The following is a 16,180-nucleotide window of genomic DNA, read 5'->3' on the forward strand; positions in this document are numbered from 1 at the left end:
GCTGTGTGACTGCGGGCGAGTCACTTCGCTTCTACGTGCCTCAGTTCCCTCATCTGTAAAATGGGTATTAACTGTGAGCCTCACGTGGGACAACCCGATGACCCTGTATCTACCCCAGCGCTTAGAACAGTGCTCTGCACATGGTAAGCGCTTAACAAATACCAACATTATTATTATGGTCACCCCTTTCTACCCCCCAAAACCCTTCTGGGTCCCAAAGGGTCGAAAATCCCCAGGGAAAAGTGTTTTGGCCCCTAGGGGGCGGCATTACTGTATGGCCAGCACTGTTTAGGCCGCTCCGACCCTAGTTACCATCTAGACTCCACTTCTTAGGGTAACATTTTTGGAGAAGGGTCATCACCCCCGGAGTCTGTTTCTACCCTACCTCTCTTTTGGTTTCAGAATCAAATTCTTTATTTTCTGGGTTTAATTTTCTTCCCTCTCATCTAGTTCCCAGGATTAATTCTCCCCCTGCCCATATTGTTCATCCCACTCTATTTAATCCCGTAAACGTGGTCTATTGAAATTGAGCCAGTTTAAAGGCAGGTGGAAGCAATGGTTTGTACTCGATAGCAGAGAATGTGTCTGCTTATTGTTGTGGTGTACTCTCCCAAGCGCTTACTACAGTGCTTTGCACAGAGTAAGTGCTCAATAAAGATGATTGAATGAATGAATGAATGAATGAATAACCCCAAAGTGGTAAAATGAGGTTTACAGAGGTACTGATTATGCCAGAAGATCCATCCTTTTCATGCACTTTAACACTAAATAAAATTTCTGTTTCTAACAAGCAGGATGGTGGGCTGGCCTGCTTTCGTCATCTAATAATAATAGTAATAACGGTGGTATTTGTTAAGCGCCAGCTATGTGCAGAGCACTGTTCTAAGCACTGTGGGGGATACAAGGTGATCAGGTTGTCCCACGTGGGGCTCACAGTCTTAACCCCCCTTTTCCAGATGAGGTAACGGAGGCACGGAGAAATAAAGTGACTTGCCCGAGGTCACACAGCAGGCAAGTGCTTCCACCCATGTCCTTCTGACTCCCAGGACTGTGCTCTATCCACTAGGCCATACTGCTTCCCAAATCTGTTACACTGTACTCGCCCAAGCGCTTAGTAAGTGCTCAGTAAATACCACTGACTGACTGACGGAAGAGCCCAAGATTTATCATGTGGCTTAGTGGATAGAACACGGGCCTGGGAGTCAGAAGGGCATGGGTTCTAATCCTGACTCTGCCACTTGTCTGCTGTATAACCTCAGGCAAGTCACTTCACTTCTCTGGACCTCATCCGGAAAATGGGGATGGAGACAGTGAGCTCCACGTGGGACAGGGACTGTGCCCAACCCCGATTTACTTGGATCCACCCCAGCGCTTAGTACAGCGCCTGGCACATAGTAGACCCTTAACAAATACCATGATTATTATTACTTTACTTCTCTGTGGCTCAGTGACCTCATCTATAAAATGGGGATGGAGACTGTGAGCCCCAAGTGGAATAGGGACTGTGTCCAACCCCAATTTACTTGTATCCACCCCAGCGCTTAGTACAGCGCCTGGCACATAGTAAACCCTTAACAAATACCATGATTATCATTATTACTGAATTTCTCTGTGCCTCAGTGACCTCATCTCTAAAATGGGGATAGAGACAGTGAGCCCCCACGTGGGACGGGGGACTGTGTCCAACTTAATTTGCTTGTGTCCACCCCAGTGCTTAATATAGCACCTGGCACAGAGTAATCCCTTACAAACACCATGATTACTATTATTATTACTGAACTTCCCCGTGCCTCAGTGACCTCATCTATAAAATGGACCAGGAGCCAGCGAGCCCCAAGTGGGACAGGGACTGTGACCAACCTAATTTGCTTGTGTCCACCCCAGCGCTTAATACAGGGCCTGGCACAGAGTAATCCTTACAAATACCATGATTATTATTATTATTATTATTATTACTGAACTTCCCTGTGCCTCAGTGACCTCATCTATAAAATGGGGCGGGAGCCAGCGAGCCCCACGTGGGACGGGGACTGGGTCCAACATAATTTGCTTTAGAGAAGCAACGTGGTTCAGTGGAAAGAGCCTGGGCTTGGGAGTCAGAGGTCATGAGTTCTAATTCCGGCTCTGCCCCTTGCCAGCTGTGTGACTGTGGGCAAGTCACTCACTTCTCTGGGCCTCAGTTCCCTCATCTGTAAAACGGGGAGGCCCCACGTGGGACAACCTGATCACCTTGTATCCCCCAGCGCTCAGAACAGTGCCTTGCACGTAGTAAGCGCTTAACAAATACCACCATTCTAATGTTGACCTTTGTTAAGCGCTTACTACGTGCCAAGCACTGTTCTAAGCGCTGGGGTAATAATAATAATAATAATATTGGTATTTGTTAAGCGCTTACTATGTGCCGAGCACTGTTCTAAGCGCTGGGGTAGATACAGGGGAATCAGGTGGTCCCACGTGGGGCTCCCACTCTTCATCCCCATTTTACAGATGAGGTCACTGAGGCCCAGAGAAGTGACTTGCCCAAAGTCACCCAGCTGACAAGTGGTCTTCTTCGTGTCCACCCCAGCGCTTAGTACAGAGTGAGAGCTTATCAAATGCCATTATTATTATTATTGTTATTCTTCTTATTATTATTATTATTATTCTGGCTTGACAGTCAGTCCCTCAGGGGCGCGTGCGTCAGGCCTAGGGGCGCTCGCGCGCGCCTCGAGGGAGGGGCGGGCCTGCTGAAAGGCGCGTGACGTGGCGTCTGGTGATTGGGCGGCGCGCGTAGGGGCGGGGCTGGAGAGGGGAGGGCGGCCGCGTCAGTCAGGCAGGCAGTCAGTCAGGCGGGGTTGAGGCGGCAGGGCCGACAGTCAGAAGGGGGCTGGTCAGTCAGCCGAGGGGGTCGTTCAGGTGAAGGGTCAGTCAGGAAAGGGGGTAGTCAGGCGAGGTGTCAGTCAGGGGGGTCGTTCAGGGGAAAGGTCAGTCAGGAGAGGGGTTGGGCGAGGTGTCAGGGGGGTCGTTCAGGGGAAAGGTCAGTCAGCTGAGGGGCCAGTCAGCCAAGGGGTTAGTCAGGGGGGTTGTCAGGCCAGGGGGCAGGCAGGCAGGGGGGTCTTTCAGGCGAAGGGTCAGTCAGGCGAGGGGTCAGGCCCCTGGGGGTCGTTCAGGTGAAGGGTCGGTCAGGTGGGGTGTCAGGCAGGCGAGGGGTTAGTCAGCCAAGGTGTCAGTCAGGTCGGGGGAGCAGGCAGGAGAGGGGTCAGGCAGGCAGGGGGGTCGCTCAGGTGAAGGGTCGGTCAGCCGAGGGGACAGGCGAGGGGTTGGTCAGGCGAGGTGTCAGGTCGGGGGGAGCGGGCAGGCGGGGGGGTCGTTTAGGTGAAGAGTTGTCAGCCAAGGTGTCAGGCCAGGGGTTAGTCGGCTGAGGTGTCTGGTCAGGGGGGAGCAGGCAGGCAAGGGGGTCAGGCAGGAAGGTTGTCGGGTGAAGGGACGGTCAGCCGAGTTGTCAGGCGAGGGGCTAGTCAGCCGAGGTGTCGGTCAGGTCAGGGGGAGCAGTCAGGGGAGGGGTCTTTCAGTTGAAGGGTCAGCCAGGCGAGGGGTCAGTTAGTGAAGGGTCAGCCCGCCGAGGTGACAGGTGAAGGGTCGGCCAGCCGGGGTGACAGGTGAAGGGTCGGCCAGCCGGGGTGACAGGTGAAGGGTCGGCCAACCGGGGTGACAGGTGAAGGGTCAGCCAGCCTAGGTGTCAGTCAGGCGAGGGGTTCGGCCGGCCGGTCAGTCGGGGGCCGGACATCTGGCGGGATGTTCAGCTGGCTGGGGCGTCAGGGGGTGGGTCGGGAGCGGGCCGGGGCTGGAGACGCGGTGCAGACGGTGACGGGCGGCCTGCGCTCGCTCTACCTGCGCAAGGTGCTGCCCCTCGAGGAGGCCTACCGCTTCCACGAGTTCCACTCGCCCGCGCTGGAGGACGCCGACTTCGACAACAAGCCCATGGTGCTGCTGGTCGGACAGTACAGCACCGGCAAGACCACCTTCATCCGGTAACAGCAACAGCAATGCTAATGGTGATGATGACGATGGCATCCGTTAAGCGCTCACTAGGTGCCGAGCACTGTCCTGAGCGCCGGGGTAGATGCGAGCTCATCAGGTTGCCCCCCGTGGGGCTCACGGACTTAATCCCCGTTTTCCAGATGAGGTCACCGAGGCCCGGAGAAGTGAAGTGACTTGTCCAAAGTCACGCAGCCGCTAAGCCCGGGCTCTTTCCGCTAAGCCATTCATTCAGTTCGTTCGGTTGCATTTATTGAGCGCTTACTGGGTGCAGAACACTGTGCTAAGCGCTTGGGAAGTACAGTTCGGCGACAGAGAGAGACAATCCTTACCCAACAATGGGCTCTCAGCCAGGCTGCTGCAGCCCTCCCCTTGCCCCCATCCCATCCCATCCCATCCCATCCCATCCCATCCCATCCCATCCCATCCCACCCCCTCCCATCCCATCCCCTCCCATCCCCTCCTATCCTGACCAAATAGACCCCCGACCCCCTTTTCCCTCCCTCGAGCCTCGCCCTCTTTCCCTTCCTCCACCTCGAGGGTCCTCAACCTTCCACCTCTGATCCTTGGTCCCCCCTCTTCTCTTCCCGACTCCCTCCCTCCACCAATAATCAATCAGTGGTATTTATAGAAAGTTAACTTTGTCCAGAGCGCTGTACTTAGCACTTGGGAGATTTAAATCGTAATAATGAGGATGGTCATTACGTACTTTGGGCCAAGCACTGTACTAAGCAGATTGCACTCAGCACTTGTCATTCACAAGGCCCAGAGTCTAAGGGGCGGGGGAAGAGAGAGAGGGAGCGAGCACACCTGTGCACACGGGTATTTTATCCCCGTTTTACAGATGGGGTCACCGAGACCCGGGGAAATTAAGTGACTTTTCCAGAGTCACCCAGCAGGTAGAGGTGTAGCCGGGATTAGAACCCAAGTCCTTTGACTCCTGGCCCCAGGCTCTTTCTTTAAGGCCATACTCCTTCCCAATTCCACCCCCCAAATAACTCTTCCTCCTCTCCTTCCCCCGACTCTACCCCCTTTTCCCAACTCTTCCCACCTTTCCCCAACTCTATCCCACTTCTCCAGCTCTTCCCCCCTTTTTCCCAACTCGTCCTCTCCCCCTTTTTCCCAGCTCCTCCCTACTACCCCACCTTCCCCCACACACATACACACATCCCCCCCTTCCCCAGTGTTGCTGTCACGGTAAGGAACATCTTCACAGTCGAGCCCTCCTTAAAGGAAGACCCAAGGAGCTCTGACGTGTGATATTCCCACGGAAGTGGAGAAGGAGGGAGATTCCCGAGAGTTTTGGTCCGGCCTGCCTGACGGGGTTTGGTCCCCCTTCTTGACACCTCAACTCTGCGTTCCTGTGGGCCACACAACTCCCCTTTTTTCAGTAACCACAACCCCCCTTTATTCAGTAAACACATCTCCCCTTTATTCAGCATACGCCACGATCCCACTCTTCTCTCTCTCTGACTCCCGGAAGTTTAAATTTAATAGTGACCAGGCAAACGTGTTTTCCTTGCTTGCCCTGCTAGTTGAAAGTTACATATCGCTACACCAGGAGCTACTAAACTTTCCATTTCCTCCAGGTGGATAGTTTCCTACCTCCCCTTTGCGACTGGATATACTTGTAATGCCTGCTCTTTACCATCTAAAACAAACAATTGTGCGTACTCGCCCTATGATTTTAACCCAGAAGCTACCTTTGATGTAACCGAAGAGCTCTCTTGGCTCTGAATGTGAAACTCATTCTCTTGAGGCGGTGCCATGTTTCTTTGCAAGTGTGGGTTGTGGTTTTTTTTTTAAATTTGGCGTGATGGGCACTTGACAACGATTTTCCGCTTGTCGGGTGATTTGGGGGGGGGTCTTTTTTGGGACAGTGAAACGGAAGCAGCGTCGATAGGAGTTTGGGAAAGACCTGGCCATATTTGGAAGTCTTTTGCCTCCGTTACGAAGTGACCTCCTTTTCTCTGTCCCTGGGGCCTGGATAGTTCCTCTAAATGGAGAGAAAGGAAGATGTAGCTGGAACTGAAAAAAATATCTAGGTGAATCTGGTGCAGATCAATAAGGCGGTCGATTGGAAGAAATAGTTTCAGAAAAAAGAGGGTTCTGTGTGGAACTGGGCAATGGCTGCTCAATAAGATAAAATAAAATAAAAAATTTTCTTCTGCTTGTCTCATGCAATTGGTGGAGTCTTTTTCCAGTGCTTAGAACGGTGCTCCAGCGCTTAGAACAGTGCTTGGCACATAGCAAGCGCTTAACAAATGCCATCGTTATTATTATTATCATCATCAGTGACATTTATTGAGCGCCTGCTGTGTGCAGAGCACTGTACTAAGCACTTGAGAGAGTACAATGCAAAAGACTTGGTGGGCACATTCCCTGCCCACAAAGAGCCCTTCATCTCCAGTAAAGCCACTTTATAACAAACTTATTTTTAACGACCCTCCCCCTCGTGCTTTTTTATGGTATTTAAGTGGTTGCTATATGCCAGGAACTGTACTAAGCGCCAGGGTAGATACAAGGTAATCAAGTTGGACGCAGTCCTTGTCCTTCATAGGGCTCACAGTCTTAATCCCCATTTTGCAGATGAGGTCACTGAGGCGCAGAGAAGTGACTTGACCAACGTCACACGGCAGACAAGTGGAGGTGCTGGGATTAGAACCCGGGTCCTTGTGACTTCCAGGCCCATGCTCTATCCACGGGCTGCTTGTCTCCAGCGTTTTCCAATGTTCCTGCCAAAACACGTGTAATTTGCGAAATATTTTTAGGACTTTTTTCGAAAGGGCTCCAATACCCACTCCCCCGCCTCCCCAGTCGATCCTTTTAATTTCGGTCTAAAGAGGTCTCCGTTTTGAATTTCCAAGAATCCGAAAGTGCGTCGTATTAGTTTCTCTAGCAGCCCAGGGTTTGGGAGCCCCTCGAAGGAACGAGTCCAGGTTTTAACAAGGGCTCAGTGGAGTTCTCTGCACATAATCAGCGCTCAGTAAATTCCACTGATTAATTCCCACTTGAATATTCTTTCCCAGCACTTAGAACAGTGCTGTGCACACATGGCAAGTGCATAATCAATATTATTACTGCTGCTATCACAGCGCAAATTTAGGGTCAGTGGTGAGCATTTCAGAAACTTTCTTGAGAAATGAAGATTTTGCGGAAGAGTATCTGAGTCAAGGATAGCAGTTGGAATGCTTTTTTAAAATTTTATGGACCCTATATTTTCATTCATTGACCCTGTTCATTTCTAGATAAAAGATACCACATAAGCAGCACGGACTATTATAATTATACCTCAGCTATTTGCCACCGGGATACTCAGAGTACCTCCTGTTGTTGTGGCTATTATGTCTTTCTTGTGGCCACTATTAGGTAATTATTGAGCCCCAGTTGGACGCTAAAGGAATCTGAAGATGACACATTCATTTCTCAGACACAAGAAATGAGACAAAATAATACCTACTATAGTAGTGCCTGCTATTCTCGGACCCAAGGGATGAAAAAAACTTTAAGGGACATTGAATGCATCTCTCCTTAAGATGCAGTTGAATTTCTGTGTATCAGTTAATCACCCCCCTTTCCCAAACCTTTCCTCTCTACTTCTTGTCAAGCGAAAGGCAGTTTAGGGTAGTGGAAAGAGCATGTGTTTGGGAGTCAGAAGACCTGGGTTCCCGACCCAGTTCTGCCGTTGGCTTGATGTGACCTTGGATGAGTCCCTTAACCTCTTTGATTTTCAATGCCCTCTTTCGTAAAATGGGGAGGAGTGTGGTCCGGTGGGAAGGACCCAGGCTTGCGAGCCAGAAGACTTGGGTTCTAATCCCGGCTGCACCCCTTCCCGTCTGGGTGACCATGGCCAGGTCACTCCTCTATGCTTCTGTTCCCTCATCTGCAAAACGAGGATTCAGATTTTGTTCTCCCTCCTGCTTAGGATGTGAGCCTCGTGTAGGACCTGATTACCTTGTATCTACCCCTGTACCCGATGCAGCATATGCACATAGTAAGCACTTAACCGATATGATTATTATTAGTAGTATTATTAGATAACTGCTGCCTATACATCCTAGATTGCCAGCCCTCTGTGGATCAGGAACCGTGTCTGATCAGATAATCTGATCTCGCTTTCTACCCCATTGCTCAGCACATAATAAAGGCTTAATGTGTGCCAGAATAATTCATTATGGCAGGAGCTTTCTGGGATGGACTTTATTGGCAAATTTCCCGGAAGGAAATTTTAAGAAGAGCCCTGAAAGATGTCACAAGAGCAGTAATAATATTTATTAAGAGGTTAATGTGGACACTGGGGAAGATAACCTGATGGAAGTCCTAAAATTTTCCTATGCATTCATTCATTCAATAGTATATATTGAGCGCTTACTATGTGCAGAGCACTGTACTAAGCGCTTGGAATGGACAATTCGGCAACAGATAGAGACAATCCCTGCCCACTGACGGGCTTACAGTCTAATCGGGCGAGACCTATCAACCCAAGAAGTCAGGAAGACCATTTCTATCAGGGGGCACTCCGGGCGAAGAAAGGAGACAGGAAAGGGATGGGAACTGAAAATGGAAGTCCTCGTTTGGAAATCATTTGGTCTTTCAATTATTTAATGGGCAAAATGATTGCAGTGTTGTGCTCTGAGCATAGAATGGATTGCTGTAGTTGAGATGGGAGATGGGATGGAGAGATGGGATTAGAGACAGGTTTTGTTGAAGCAGGGAGATTTGAGAGTGGGCTTGAGTGAAGCTTTCATTCTTTGGAAGTAAAGCAGTTAAAGCCAAAGAAAAGCTTAATGGAGGGAAAGATAGCCCACCCCTTCCGATCGATAATAATAATAACGATCGTGGTATTTAAGTGCTTACTATGTGTTAGGCATTGTACCAAGCACTGGAATACTTACCAGGTAATTGGGTTGGACACAGTCCCTGCCCCACATGGGGCTCAGTGCTTAGCGCTTAGAACAGTGCTCGACACATAGTAAGCGCTTAACAGATACCATAACGAATTATTAATTTACTCCCCATTTTACAGATGAGAGAAATGAGGCACAGAGAAGTGAAGTGACTTGCTCCAGGTCACACAGCAGACAAGTGGCAGAGCGGGGATTAGAACCCAGGTCCTTCTGATTCCCCGGGTCCAGGTTCCATCCACTAGGCCATGCTGCGTCTCCTGAAGAAATGGTGTTGCCACGGTTCAAATTTCATTCCTTTGGGGGAAAAAAAAAAGAGGAGCAGAGAAAGCTTGGAGACCTTGAATATTCGTTATGCCAGTCTTGTGAGCTGATCTCTAAACCTTGAGCTCGTTGCGGGCAGAGAACCTACCAACTCCGTTGCCCTTTGGAGGCAGAGGACCTGGGTTCTAATCCTGGCTCTGCCAGTTGCTGGCTGTGAGACCTTGAGCGAGTCACTTTTCTATGCATCAGTTTCCTCATCTGTAAAATGGAGATTAAGACTGTGAGCCCCATGTGGGACACGAACTGTGTCCAGTGTGATCAGCTTGGATTTACCACAGCGCCTAGTACGGTGCCTGGCACAGAATAAGTGCTTAGCAAATACCTTTCAAAAAATTACCTGGAGGCCGTGGTTGCTTGGCAGAGGAAACTTAGAAAATGGGGATGATTCAATACCTGTTCTCCCTCCTGCTTAGACTGTGAGTCCCATGAAGAACAGGGACTGTGTCTGACTTAATTGACCTCTTTCTACCCCAGCGCTCAGAACGGTGTTTGACACATAGTAAGCGTTAAAAAATAGCATAAAAAAAAAAAAATCGGGATTGGGAAACTGCAACTTCTTTTCAGTTCCTCTTAGTCCGCTTAATACTGTCCCTTAAACGGATCAGGTCAAGGGGGAGTCGAGGGCAGATGATAGGTGTGGTGGTCTATTGTCCTTGTGAAGTTTGAAAATATTTACCCTATTGGGAATAAGCAAGCAGTTTATGTATTTTAAGTCTATTTTAAGCCCCCCTGGAGGGAGAATTGTTTATTTAGTTTTTCCTAATTCTGGTCGGATCAAGGAAGTTGCTAGGTTGTGGCCCTCACTAAATTGTATTGTTCACATCCCATCCACAAACCCCAACAATCCAAACCCCTGTGATTGTCAGAGTGGCAAGAGGAGGATGTGGGTATCAATTCCGTACTGCCAAGGAGAGACTTTCAACCTCAGAAATCAAATTGAAATCGCAAGATGGGAATCAAAAGCCTGCTCAGAAAATATGCTCGAAAGTACGTTTTAGTCCATTCGAACTTAGGACTTCTGCAATTCTGTTCTTGGGAATTAAACATTTCCGTTCCACTAGTGGGAGGCCCGGGCCATTTTTGTCATGATAATAATAATAATGTTGGTCTTTGTTAAGCGCTTACTATGTGCAGAGCACTGTTCTAAGCGCCGGGGGAGATACAGGGTCATCAGGTTGTCCCACGTGAGGCTCACAGTCTTCATCCCCATTTTCCCGATGAGGGACCTGAGGCCCAGAGAAGTGAAGTGACTTGCCCACAGTCACACAGCTGACAGGTCGCAGAGCTGGGATTCGAACCCATGACCTCTGGCTCCCAAACCCCGGCTCTTTCCACTGAGCCACGCTGCTTCTCTTATCATTTCACACATCAAGTGCCCATGGGAAGGGCGTAAAATTCAAAGTCCAGAGAAAAGTAATAAATAGTAATTGCGGTTTGTAAGGGCCTACTCTATGTCAGGCACTGTACTAAAATCTGGGGTGGATATGGGCAGATCAAGTTGAATACTGTCCCTTCCCCACATGGCTCTCATGGTCTCCATCTCCATTTCGCAGATGAAGTAACCGAGGCACAGTGAAGTGACTTACCCAAGGTCACATAGCAGACAAGTGGCGGAGCCGGGATTAGAACGCAGGTCCTTCGGACTCCCAGGCCCGGGCTCTATCCAGATTGGGTAGTTTCACCAGAGAGACTCAGGCAACACGTTCATTCAATCAGGATCGTTGTTAGAAGGCTCATCTGGGTGAGGGATTGGGTCCTGCCTGGTTATTTTGAATCTATCTTAATGCTTAGTACAGTGCTTGGCACAGTAGATGCTTAACAGATGACATAATTGTTACTATTATTGATGTGGGCTCCCTGAATAGAATTTCATTTTGAATTCTTCCTTTGAAAAAGCAACATCGATTTAATAATAATAATTTTGGTATTTGTTAAGCGCTTAACTATGTGCCAGGCACTGTACTAAGCGCTGGGGTGGATACAAGCAGATCGGGTTGGACCCAGTCCCTGTCCCACGTGGGGCTCACAGTCTCAATCCCCATTTTACAGATGAGGGAACTGAGGCCCAGAGAAGTGAAGTGACTGGCCCAAAGTCACACAGCTGACTAGTGGCGGAGCCGGGATCCGAACCCATGGCCTCTGACTCCCAAGCCCGGGCTCTTTCCACTGAGCCACGCCGCTTCTGAATAATGTGTTGCTTTCCTTTTTTCTAATTGGCTTTCGGTGTCATTTTCTTCCACTCCTACGTTGGAGAAAGAAACGTTCTTTGTCCGGAATAAGCAGCAGAGCTTCCTTAATCAAGCAGAGATAAATCAGAACGAACTTCGGGCCAGCCGCAGTTTGGAAGGAGCAGCCGAGAGGGTAGGGGTATTTATTGAGCACCTGAAGAGGGCAAGGCGATGCTCTGAACGCTTGGGAAGGTATAACAATCAGTCAATCGGCGTTATTTATTGGACGCTTAGCGTGTGCAGAGCCTGAGGCCTGGTCTCTGCCCACAAGGAGCTTTTTATCTGAGGAAAGAAAGCTAACAAGAGCCTCTTTAATAATAATGTTGGTATTTGTTAAGCGCTTACTATGTGCAGAGCACTGTTCTACGCGCCGGGGTAGATACGGGGTAATCAGGTTGTCCCACGTGAGGCTCGCAGTTAATCCCCATTTTCCAGCTGAGGGAACTGAGGCACAGAGAAGCGAGTTGCCCACGGTCGCACAGCTGACAAGCGGCAGAGCCGGGATTCGAACCCATGACCTCTGACTCCCAAGCCCGGGTTCTTTCCACTGAGCCACGCCGCTTCTCTGCAATCACCATAGTGTCTTGACTTTGAACCCCATGAGGGACAGGAGCAATATCTGACCCGTTTGACTTGTATCTACCCCGGCGCTTAGCATAGCGCTTGACGCGTAGTAAGTGATTAATAAATACCATCGCTGGAGCGAGCACCCAACAGTGGCTGTTTCTAGGAGCCCCCCCCCCCCCCCCGCCTTCAAGGGGGTGCGGTGGTGTCGAATCATCAAACTCAGCAGTCTAGGAATTCTGGAATAACCCGTTTCCCCAGCCCAATTTTCATTTCAAGTTCCTTCATATTTTGCGCTGACGTCAGGACGTCAGCGATTTCAGGATCTTGGGCAGATTTGCCAACTCTGGCCAGGGGCACGGGAAGGACAGAGTGCAGGTAGAAGCCAAGGACAAACTCCGAACCTTTCAACTCACGAGATAAGTACAGAAGGAACTGTAAAACGGGACCCTTTTGGAAAAAGACATCGCTCCTTTGATCTTTGATTAGTTGCCCCCCCAAAAGCCACGAGGTCCCGGACTACGAATAGGTGGACTCGGAAAAGCCTTCGAGGTCAGAAACGTTCGATATTCTCGGTCTTGCCTTTTCTGGCTAGAAGGTGGTTTAACGGGCTACGTCAAAGCCCCCCTGTCGTGGACGGGATTGCGGCAGGGATCATTTTAGGTGCTCTCCGGATGAGGAATTTTCAAAAGGGATTACGCGTCCGCCTGTCGTTTCTGTGTTGTGCGTGAATTGGGGTGGAGCGGTGGTTTCCTCTTAGTCTCAGGCCACTACTGGCCACGGTTAGGTAGCCCTGGAACCACTAGAGCAGAAGTGGGCCCAAAACCTGTGGCTTTCCTGGCCCGGAGTGCCGTCCCTCCTCATATCCGACGGACAGTTGCTCTTCCGCCCCATTCTAGGCCTTATTGAGGTACATCGCTTCCAAGAGGCCTTCCCTGACTGAGCCCTCCTTTCCTCTTCTCCCACTCCCTTCTGCGTCGCCCTGACTCGCTCCCTTCATTCATCCCCCCGTCCCAGCCCCACACCACTTATATTCATATCTGTAATTTATTTACGTTAACGTCGGCCTCCCCTCTGGACTGTAAGGGAAGCTGGAGAAGCAGCGTGGCTCAGTGGAAAGAGCCTGGGCTTCAGAGGCAGAGGTCATGAGTCCGACTCCCGGCTCGTCAGCTGTGCGACTGTGGGCGAGTCACTTCTCTGTGCCTCAGTTCCCTCATCTGTAAAATGGGGATTAAAAGTGTGTGAGCCCCACGTGGGACAACCCGATGACCCTGTATCTCCCCCAGTGCTTAGAACGGTGCTCGGCTCCTAGTAAGCGTTTAACAAATGCCAACATTATGAAGCTCGCCGTGGGCAGGGAATGGGTCCGTTTATTATATTGTGGTCTCCCCAGGTGCTTAGTACAGTGCTCTGCACTCAGTAAGCAGTCAGTAAATGCGATGGACTGACTCTGGAAATGAGTTTCTGGAAGGCTTTGCTTTCTCATTCACTGGCCCTCCTGCCTGAATCTAGGGTCACAGGGAGTTAGGGAGCCTGAGTCCTGCCAACCGCGGCCTGGTTCAACCTGTGCCGAGCCAACGTAGCTCTGAAGGCGCGGAAAACATCGAAGGGGAAAGGAAAACCGGGGGGGATAAAGTGGCACGCTTTCTACGGGGGGAGCGGAACAGGAGGGGAGAGAGCGACTCAGCCGCAGAGTGACAAATATAAATTTAATGTAACGTAGAACTGCTACTTTCTGAGGCAAGATGAGTAGGCTTTTTCAAGTCGTCATACTTTTCGGTTCCTTAAATTCAGTTTCTGAGTGACGATCGGAGTCGCTTGGAGAGTCGTGTGCCAAGTGAAACAAGAACTCACCCCCAAAAGAGGAAGGTCGTGAGATTGGTGGGCAGTCCCTCCCGACCACCAGTCTTCTAAAACCAGGGGAAGCAGGGTGGCCCGGTGGATAAAGCCCGAGCCGGGGAGCCAGAAGAGCCGGGTTCTGCTCCCGGCTCCGCCGCTTGCCTGGCGGCGTTATCTTGGGCCAGTCCCGGCTTGGGAGTCCGGGGTCGTGGGTTCCAATCCCGGCCCTGCCGCTTGTCAGCTGTGTGACTGTGGGCAAGTCACTTCACTTCTCTGGGCCTCAGTGACCTCATCTGGAAAATGGGGGTTAACTGTGAGCCTCACGTGGGACGACCTCATTACCCTGTACCTACCCCAGCGCTTAGATCAGTGCTCTGCACGTAGTAAGAGCTTCACAAACACCAACATTATTTGTTATTATTATTATTTAATGGGAAGCAGCATGGCTCGGTGGAAAGAGCACGGGCTTTGGAGTCAGAGGTCATGGGTTCGAATCCCTGCTCTGCCACTTGTCAGCTGTGTGACTGTGGGCGAGTCACTTATCTTCTCTGGGCCTCGGTTCCCTCATCTGTAAAATGGGGATTAAGACTGTGAGCCTCACGTGGGACAACCTGATTATCCTGTATCTCCCCCAGCGCTTAGAACAGTGCTCTGCACACAGTAAGCGCTTAACAAATACCAACATTATTATTATGATTTAACTTCTCCGGGCTTCAGTTTCCTCAACTACAAAATGGGGATTCACTACCTGTCCGCCCGCTTAATGAGGCTGTGGGCCCCACGATTAACTTGGATCTACCCCAGCACTTAGAACAGGGTTCGACATGATGATGTTGGTATCTGTTAGGTGCTTACTATGGGCAGAGCACCGTTCTAAGCGCTGGGGTACACGTCTAGTCAGTGCTCAACAAAATATCATACAGACCAACTTGGGCAAGTCACTTCACTTCTCTATGCCTCCGATCCCTCATCTCTAAAATGAGGATTGAGCCCGTTGAGCCCCACCAAGGGACAGGGACCACGTTTGCTTGTATCCACCTCGAGGTCACGCAGCGGACAAGCGGGGGAGCTGGGATGAGAACCGTGGACCGGGCTCTATCCATTCGGCCGCACTGCCTCTATTCTCTCAGTCCTTCCCTCTATAATACCCAGCGCTTAGAACAGTGCTCCGCACCTAGCAAGCGTTTAACAAATACATTATTATAATCTGCGAACCGGTGCCAAGCTACCCGTCAGTTCGGAACCGCCGCTCGTACCCACGGCTGCAAATCCGCCAGGGGAGTTGAAGGTTTATTCTTCTCTTTATTGATTGTGTTTCCACCGAGGCTTCAGAATCTCCGGTGGCCGGCTTGATTCGGATTCTCTGCTGCAGTTTCATCTGGGCGGTGGTTGTGAAGAATACCAACTGTGGGACAGATGCGTGTCCAACGCAGTTCAGAAATGCCGGCAGAAAGAGTAATGTATACACAATCACACAAGGGATGATTTAGAACATCCTGAAAACTATCGTTACTCCGACTTGAGGCACTAAATATTAGCTCTTGGAAGCGGGACCAACCGAACATTCCTGATATTGGCCTCTCCTGGAGTTCTGCTGGTTTTTCCTCTCTGGAATTTCCACAAAAGCATCCTAACTAGGATCACATTTTCCGCAGACTGTTTACGGCGCATTCGCACGCTTAGCCGCTCCGAGATACTTCAGGGAAAATCAGGGGTATTTACTGACCGCTTGTCGGGGGCAGAGCACTGTACTCAACGCTTGGCAGAGGCCGGGACCGCTTCCAGGTGCTCTTGCTGTAATGCTGGGAAGATGGTCGGACTCCCCCTGGAGTGGAAAGCCCAGCCCAAGACACAGCCTACCTTTTGGTCCCCTCCTGAACCCCTAGGTGAGGGATAAATCAGTCAATCAATCGCATGTAGTGAGCGCCGACTGTGTGCAGAGCACCGTACTTGGGAGAGAACAATCTAACAGAGTTGGTAGGACCCTCGTTCTGGGTGTTTATTAATATTAATTCTGTCTCCCCCGCTAGTCTATAAGGTCGCTGTGGTCAGGGAAGATTTCTGCCCTCTCCCAAGCGCTCAGTACAGTGCTCTGCACTCAGTAATCGCTCAGTAAATACGTCGATGATGATGAGTTTCCTTCCCAAACGCAAAGAGCACTAAAAATAAATATAAGTATATAAATAAATGTAAATCCTACTCCTCGCGACACTGGGAAAATCTAGGGTACACTAGCTTCTGAGCTCAGAGCGCTGAACTAAATGCCTGGAAGAATGCAATAAAGTTAGTAATCCCTGCCCTCTA

The 16,180-nt window shown here is 50.3% G+C and overlaps 1 protein-coding gene across 1 annotated transcript in view; it reads left to right on the forward strand.

Annotated features, from left to right (window-relative positions):
* The first annotated feature begins 2,824 nt into the window (after positions 1-2,824).
* The window catches only part of EHD4 (EH domain containing 4), a 46,767-nt gene continuing 33,411 nt past the window's right edge, over positions 2,825-16,180 (forward strand). Inside the window, exon 1 of the mRNA XM_029077628.1 lies at positions 2,825-4,010. Within this exon, the coding sequence (XP_028933461.1) occupies positions 3,775-4,010 (236 nt within the window). The 5' untranslated portion in view covers positions 2,825-3,774. The remainder of the gene's footprint in view (positions 4,011-16,180) is intronic.

The sequence above is a fragment of the Ornithorhynchus anatinus genome, chromosome 13 (genome assembly GCF_004115215.2).
Source record: "Ornithorhynchus anatinus isolate Pmale09 chromosome 13, mOrnAna1.pri.v4, whole genome shotgun sequence".
In the NCBI taxonomy this organism is placed as follows: domain Eukaryota; kingdom Metazoa; phylum Chordata; class Mammalia; order Monotremata; family Ornithorhynchidae; genus Ornithorhynchus; species Ornithorhynchus anatinus.